The 8,426-nt window shown below is 45.5% G+C and overlaps 1 protein-coding gene across 1 annotated transcript; it reads left to right on the forward strand.

Annotated features, from left to right (window-relative positions):
- Positions 1–883: 883 nt before the first annotated feature.
- LOC121749505 lies at positions 884–1,399 on the forward strand. Its single transcript, XM_042144071.1, has one exon. The coding sequence runs from the start codon at positions 884–886 to the stop codon at positions 1,397–1,399; it is 516 nt and encodes a 171-aa protein (XP_042000005.1).
- Positions 1,400–8,426: the final 7,027 nt, after the last annotated feature.

The raw sequence follows: 8,426 nt of genomic DNA on the forward strand, positions 1-8,426 counted from the left end.
CCACATATTCGTTGGATGGTGGGGCAAGGGAGAGTATATTTCTGGGATGATGTCTGGATCAAGGATTACCCCCTTCGGGACCATTGCATTGAAGATAGGGGGGGACCCCAAAGCACTTGTTGCGGATTTCATTAGGGATGGGGCTTGGGACGTTTCTAGACTGCAGATGCTCCAAGATCAGGCTGGGTTATCTCAGCAGGTTATTAATCATATCCTTGGCACTCCGATCATGATGGGGGTAGAAGATGTTCCGAGATGGTCCCTCTCGCGACTGGGAGACTTCTCCCTCTCCACAACGTGGGAAACCATCCGGTCGCATAGACCGATCGTCCAAGGCATGGACAATATTTGGAAGGCCGGCCTCACTAACTCTATTGCCATTTTCAACTGGCGCCTCTTATCGAACCGAATCCCAGTTGACTCAAAGCTCCAATGGCGGAGAATTGAGATGGCATCCAAGTGCCAATGTTGTCCACATCGTCCGAACACGGAGTCACTTCAACATCTCTTCATCTAAGGAAGTGGGGCGGTTAGTGTGTGGAGGGAGTTCGATGGCTGGTTCGAGGGTGCCTCCCTATTCCTCCGGATCAACGATACAATCCCGGAGAGGCTTGTGGTGTGGTCCCGGCGGACACAACAACAAAACAAAAGACATTTGTGCTATGCCATTCCATATCTCATCCTCTGGTTCCTGTGGTCTAAGAGAAATAGAAGCCGACACCAATAGGTACAATTCAAACCGTACAATGTAGTGTGGTAGGTCCAAACGTATATCCGGAATAGCATGACAAACGGGCACCTAAAACCGAAGCATTGGAACGGTGTTCGGGTCACTTTTGAAATCCTTAACCGAGCCGATGCAAGAAGGGAGAGGCCGCTAGCCATGGCGATCAAGTGGAACCTACCGGACCGACCATGGATCAAAGTTAACACGGATGGGGCTTTTAATGCGGAAACAGGTAAGGCCGGGGGGGTGGTATGGGATGCCGAGGGCAAGCTGCTTGTGGCCTTTGCAACACCCCTCAAAGCTCACTCGGCCCTCGAGGCTGAACTCATGGCCCTACAACTTGGATTGGAACTCGCTAAGGAGTTTGAGCGACCTATCTGGATTGAATCGGATGCGGAACAGGCAATCAATCTTCTGAAAGGCTCGAAATGGGGCCCGACTCACTCTTGCCGAGCCATGGCGCGCCTTACGATCACCAAGAGACAAATCACTTTCCGGGCCACTTTCATCCACCGAGAGGGTAATAAGCCGGCGGATCTCCTAGCCAAAATGGGGTTGTCGTTGGAGAACTTTAGCCGCTTGACAAGACACACAGCCCCAAGATTACTTACTGCCATGATCAGAATGGACGAGATGGGAATCCCTAATGTTCGGATTCGAGAGGAAGAATAGCCGCTTTTTGAGGGTTGTGTTGTATGAGGCAAAAGTTTTTGTTTTGTAGTAGCCTTTTTTATAACTTTTGTAAGAGGTAGGGTGAGGTCCGAGACACTTGGAATCGGACCGCATACTACTCTTGATTGGTGTAGGCACACCACTTTTGGGTGTGGCCTTGTTTTGTAACCTTTTAACTGAAATATAGGGATGAGGGACCCACGAACCCTCCAACATGAGGGTGTTTTAAAAAAAAACAAAAAAAAAAAAGCAAATGCAAACAATAACGAGGAAGAAGAGAGTGGAGGAGAGGATAATGCTTCACATAGGCATCAAAATGAGAGCCATGGAAACGGTAGAAGAGGGCGTACAAATGAAGTTGATGGTGATTTGAGAAGCATCAAACTGAAGATCCCAACATTCCAAGGAAGGAGTGACCCCGAAGCTTATTTGGAGTGGGAGAGAAAGGTGGATCTCATCTTTGAATGTCACAACTATTCCGAGGAGAAAAAGGTTAGGCTTGCTGCTATTGAATTCACTGGCTATGCTATAGTTTGGTGGGATCAATTGACAACTAGTACAAGGCGATATGGAGGAAGACCAGTTTCGACTTGGGAAGAAATGAAAGGCATAATGCGTAAGAGATTTGTACCTTCTCATTATTTTCTTTAAAGGGGGCTCACCACCAGACTTCACCATTTGTCGGATGCAACAATCACATTTCACCTCCCTCAAAAGGGAGGGAGGGAGAGTGGATGAATTCTAGAGAGAAGGGAGAGCTTCTCTCTCTTCCGAGCTCCTTATTTCAACCTTCTAGAGTTGGGGTGCTAAGAGATGTTGATAGAACTCCACTGCCGAGGAAGGGTATTCCTTGTTTTTAAGAATCTATGGTACTTGATAAAGTGTGGAGAACATAAGTTCTTTATTTTTGATAGACTGATTAGCCTTGCAAATATCTTCGAAAACCTTTCTGACCTTATCAGGAAGAATGATGGGATTTAATCCCCATTCCGAAAACCAGAAAATAAACCACTGAGGAAATTTAGTGGTTTCGCAGTCCCTGAATTCAAGGAACCAATTGTGTTTAGTTTTTCTGTTCTCATAACAGAAGGCTCCTTTCCATGCTTTGATATAATCAAAGTAGTTAAACCATGGCTTATCGCAGGTTCTCTTTTCTTTTGAAACTTCTCGGAAACTATATAAGTCTCCTTGCCACTCTTCTGGGATGATGATCCTTTTGATAAAGGCTTTAGAACAAGCCCATTCTGTTCCAGATCTTGTAACAGAATCAAAATCCACAGATTTTGTGGTGCTCAATATAGCAAAATAATACTGAAATGCCTTAGGGTAGAGAAAGGGATCAGCATACTCCCTCAAATAGAAAGTGGAAATCTCCCCTGGGGAGAGATGAGAATATTTATTCTCAACCGGACAGATCCATTCCGTTGAAAGAGGAACGTATGGATAAATATACTCATTTGTCTGATTAGACTTGGTTGTCAATGCATAAGCATCATCTCTAAGTCTCCTTTCTTTAGGAGTCTTTTCAATAGTTTTAGCTTTGAGCTGTTCTTGTGATTTGGCAATTGCGGCCTTATAAGACTGCAAAGGTAGGTTATCCTTTGAAGGTTTATTAACCTTCTTCTTTCCCTTGTCGATTTGTCGATGAATAATTTCCCTGCAAAAATTCACGAGTTAGAAAGTCGGGTAAAGAATTATCACTTCCTTTAATAAACTCTATGTCAAAGTCAAAAACAGAGAGAGGATTCCCTGCCATCTAGCAAAAATTTGTTTAGATGCTAGATTTTTAACATCTTTTTCAAGGATATCTTTAACAGATTTACAATCGATCCTAACAAGAATTTTTTGGTTTATAAGATCGCTTTCAAATTTTTGAATACAAAGTACTAAAGAAAGAATTTCTTTCTTAACTGTTGAATAATTTTTTCTAGCACCTTGCCAAACACCAGAAGCAAATCTAACAAGAACTTCCTTATTATCAATCCTTTGCTTAAGGATCCCTTCAAAGCCTAGTTCTGAGGCATCAGTTTCTACAATTTTATAGGCATCAGGGTTAGAAATAGCAAGACAAGGAATTTCCTTTATCTTTGTTTTGATTTTAACTACTGCTTGTGTGTGGACTTCCGTCCAATCAGGGGGGTTTTTTCTTAACCTTTCAAATAAAGGCTTAGCATCAAAGGCAAGATTTTTATAAAACTCAGCAACATAGATGAGACTTCCTAAAACCCTCTGAAGTTGATTTTTATCTCTTATTTCGTTAGGGAATTTTTTCGCAAAACAATTGGACCTATCAATAGGGAAAATAGTCCCTTCTTTAATAGTGTGCCCAAGAAATTTTATTTCTGTTTGAAAAAGTTTTAGTTTCTTGGCAGACACAACGAGACCATTTTGAATAACAATATTAATAAATGCTTTGAGATGTTTAAAGTGCTGATCAATGGATTCAGAGAAAATTAGCACATCATCAATATAGCAGATGCAAAAATGCGTGAATGATTTTAATATATCATCCATAATATACTGGAATTCAGATGGAGCATTTTTAAGCCCAAATGACATCACATTCCATTCATAATGCCCAAATGGAACGGTGAAAGCCATTTTATATCTATCTTCTTTCGCAATTTGTACTTGCCAGAACCCAGATTTCATGTCGAATTTCGACATTATCTTGGCTGAATAAAGCCTGTTAAGAAGATCTCTCTTATTTGGAATAGGATACCTAATCCATCTAAGAGCTTTATTTAATGGCTTGTAGTTAATAACAAGCCTGGGTACTCCTCTTTCGAGTTCTGCTGCATTTTCAACATAAAATGCCGGACAACTCCAAGGACTATAAGAAGGTTTAATTAGTTTTTTAAGTAATAACTCTTCTATCTCTTTCTTACAAATTTCCATATGCCTTGGCCCCAAGCAATAGGCCTAGCTTTAGTGGGAATTGAGCTTTCTTTGAAATCTGGTTCATAAGGAAGATGAACAATATGTTTCTTCCTTTCCCAAAAAGCATTTGGAATATTTGCACAAACAGATTTTTCAATAGAGTTTTGAAACTGCTTTATTCTATTTAGAATAGCAGGTTATTTTAAACTTTCATTTAATTTTTTATAATTTAATTCTTGACATAAAGAATTTAAAAGTTTTTCTTTTCTCTTGATTCTTTTTTGAATAACATCAATCTCGTGATATCAAGGTTGAGTTATGAATTTGAAAAAGATTTTTTGTGAGTTAACAGAACTTGTAATCCCTTTTTCATCAATGCTTTGGATGGGATAAGTGAAGATGATAAATCGACATGACCAGGCTGGCCTCCCACAAGCTCTCCCTTCTCTCTAACTTCTCTCTCTAGATTCTCCAACGCCGACGGTAACCTAGGAGGCTTCCCCGCCGACGGGTCAGCCGAGGGAACGTGCGCGGTCTCTTGGCCAAGGCTTACTTTGCTTGGTCGGTGGTGATATGCGCTCGCACCCGCCTACATGGTGAAGGCCGGTGGTGAGTTGCCGGGGGAGGGGGCCACGGCCGTTAGCCATGAGTCGCAATCCCTCTCTAGGCCGGAATGGACCTTCTCAACGATGGATCGGCCAAAAACGAAGAGGATAGGAACCCCATACCCGGTTAAATCACAGCGAGCCCTCAAGCGCACTGGCTTTGAAACGGGTTCGGAGGTGAGTAGGGCTAAGAAGATGATGATGTTTGAAATGGCGGACAACCTTGTCGCCGAACGCCACCCTTTGGAGCATGGATGTTCGGGTCGTGCGGCACGCACCAGCCAGGCACCGAGGCTCGAGCCACTGAGATCTTCACTTGAGACAACCTTCATCGCCTCACTTGAGGAATTCCCACCCCTTGAGAAGGGTAGAACACTCAGAATTCGGGACACATTCGAGAAGGGTACATCGCCTCGGAAGGAGGAGCTGGTTGCGACGAAACCAAAATGGGGAAGTCCCGTGCACCAAGGAATACAACCGAATTCGCCACTACGACTAGGACATGGAGAACCGAACAATGAAGCGGCCACACCGATGGTAATCGAAGATAGGGAGCAGGAGTTGGGTAATAACTACGAACCACCGAGTTTGCATGGGCCGAACCAACAAAACTCCGATTTAGGTGCGGGACCTAGCACGGGACCGAACCATGCGAAACAGCCCAAGAAACATGAGCCACACTCGGAACATGCCGGGAGGCCGATAACCACGGCCGACATGCTTAAAGGCTCATCCGACACAAATGGCCCGCATGTGTTCGAACCGGAGAAAATACAAAACATTGGTTTCGCGTCGTCATCAAACGGCATCCCGACCATATACTTTTCCGGGACGGAGACACGAAGGTTGCCCGAGAGCATGGGGCACGCAATTGTGGGTTAGTTCTCTCACTCTATCCCCACGGGGCATCAAATACAAAAGGCTCTAGACAATATCAAATTGAGTCGTGGCTTTAATTGGAAATATATTAATTCGATGCACATTCTTATTCAATGCGAGGATATTGCGGATTATGCCCGCCTTCTTAGTGGCCCGAGGGGCTCCCCCATATGGTTCATTGATCGTCACCCGATGAGGGTATTCAAATGGTCCCCGGAGTTTGATGCGTATTGTGAGTCTCCGATTGCGGCAATTTGGTGCAACCTAATAGGCCTTCCTATCCATCTCTATGACCATTCGGCCCTATTCGCCATCGGCAAGCTGCTCGGCAACCCAATTCAAATCGACCGTGCCACGGCCAACAAGTCTCGGCTGTCCTTTGGGCGCATTTGCATTGAGATAGATATAACCAAGCCACCTCCCGAGGAGTTCATTCTCGACATTTGTGGGCAGGAGCTGGTACAACAAGTCCGATGGGATAAAATTCCATCATATTGTCAAGAGTGTAAACATGTTGGCCATACGAGGGAGGCTTGCTATGCAACGGGCAAAAAGGAGCGACCGGCCAAGAGGAACTATAATGTCGCCCCACCCAAACAGCCGCATATGGATGATAGAGGTACAAAAGATATGCAAGACATGGGGGTTAAAGATGCTAATCCCAATGAATGGAAACACCAAGGGAGGAAAAAGAATAATGGTGCTGATCGAACATATTACAAAGCAAAAGGGACTAACGGCGTGGAAACAAATTGGCAAGGCCCGGACATCTTGGGCGATTTTAACGTTACTAATGAAGCACCGCCGGAACCGCACCTTGCGGACGGAACGCGAAAAGGCCGAGAGTCCCCAAGCCACCGCAAAGGGTTCAAGCCTTTTATCTACACACACGAGGATGAGACAATGGGTGCTACTAGTCACGACTCGGCCAACAGGGATGGAAAGTCCACCTCGGCCTCCAATGGCCCACGCGGCTCACCAACCAAACCCCCCGGGACTAACGGCAAAAAACAAGAAAAGGCGAGCTACTTGAGTACTAATCAATATTACTCCCTCATGGAAGATGAAGATTATGAGGCGGGTGATCATGAGGATAACGAGACCTTTGAGATGGGCACACATTCTAATGACGATGCCGGTGGTACGAGCAACCGAACCTTGGAGGCCGGGACGGATCATGAAGTGCACGACCAACAAATGATTGAACTCCGAGGGAGGCCTTTGCACCCGCCGAGTACGGAACCTCATTGTTAATTATGTCTATTAATTACATGTTTTGGAACGTTAGGGGTATAGCAAATGCTTCAACCCAAAACGTCTTAAAAAGATTATTAATCAAGACTCACAATGTTCAATTTCTTGCAATAATGGAACCGTTTACTTGCCCCAACCTGGACAAATTCTCTAGGGCGTTGGGGCTAGTGTGGAAGGTTTCGAATGCTAATGGAAAAATTTGGATTTTTGTCGAGGAGGGCGCAAACTTTGTGGTGGAGGATGACTCGGACCAGGTGCTTCACGGCCGTTTCACGTCTCCGCGCCTAGAAAGCCACATTTATGTCTCGGCTGTCTACGCAAAGTGCTCGCGGTCGGAAAGATACCTTCTTTGGGATAAGTTGAGGGAGATTGTGACCCTCACAGATGGGACTCCTTGGCTCGTCGGCGGGGACTTTAATACCATTTTATCCCCACATGATAGAGCCGGGAGTGACACCAACCGGCAGGCTGAGATGGTTGACTTTGCCGAGACTATTGAAGATTGTAGGCTACTCGACCCGGGGTTCGACGGCTCGGCATACACGTGCGCAAAGAACGGACTCATGGAGAGGCTTGATAGAATCTTGGTAAATGATGCTTGGCCACAAGTCTTCGAGGCAACGAGAGTGTCTAACCTCCCCCGCGTCTCCTCGGACCACGGGCCGGTGTTGGCTAGATGTAGAGGCCCTATCCGGTGCCCCGGAGGAAAGGCCTTTCGATTCCAAAATATGTGGATCCGACCGAAGGTTTCTTGAACCTTGTACGACAGACTTGGAGCCAGCCTACTGAGGCCGAGGGTTTGCTTAATCTACAAATAAAGCTTGGGAGAACCAAACAAATGCACAAACTCTGGAAAAAAGAAGTCTTTGGGAACATACATGCCAACCTAAAGGAAATGGAGGAGAAGGTGGCCGGGGCACAGTATGAGTTTGAACTGAACCCGTCTGGTGAAAACCGAACCTTGGTGAACAAGCTCATCGCTAACTACATCCTTCTCCTCAAAATGGAGGAAGACTATTGGCGACAAAAAGCGGCCCTCCGATGGCTAGCGGATGGGGACAAGAATACAAGGTTCTATCAAAATTCGGTTAAACAGAAGAGGATCCCGACTGCGGATTCATAAAATATCCGTGAATGGAGTGGAAATCACCGGGGAGGAGGAGATCAAGAACTCGACGGTGGACTTCGGAGTGGAAATCACCGGGGAGGAGGAGATCAAGAACTCGGCGGTGGACTTCTTTAAGGGCCTCCTCGCTCCCACACCCTCGGCCCTCGGTGACCCGGAACTAGATCTTATCCACCAACTCCCACCTTCGAATGAACTTCGGGACCTCCCTGAACCGCCTGAAGGGGAAGAAATTAAATGAGCTGTGTTTGATATATCCGGAGATAGTGCGCCGGGACCGGAT

Source organism: Salvia splendens, chromosome 9 (genome assembly GCF_004379255.2).
Source record: "Salvia splendens isolate huo1 chromosome 9, SspV2, whole genome shotgun sequence".
Lineage (NCBI taxonomy): Eukaryota > Viridiplantae > Streptophyta > Magnoliopsida > Lamiales > Lamiaceae > Salvia > Salvia splendens.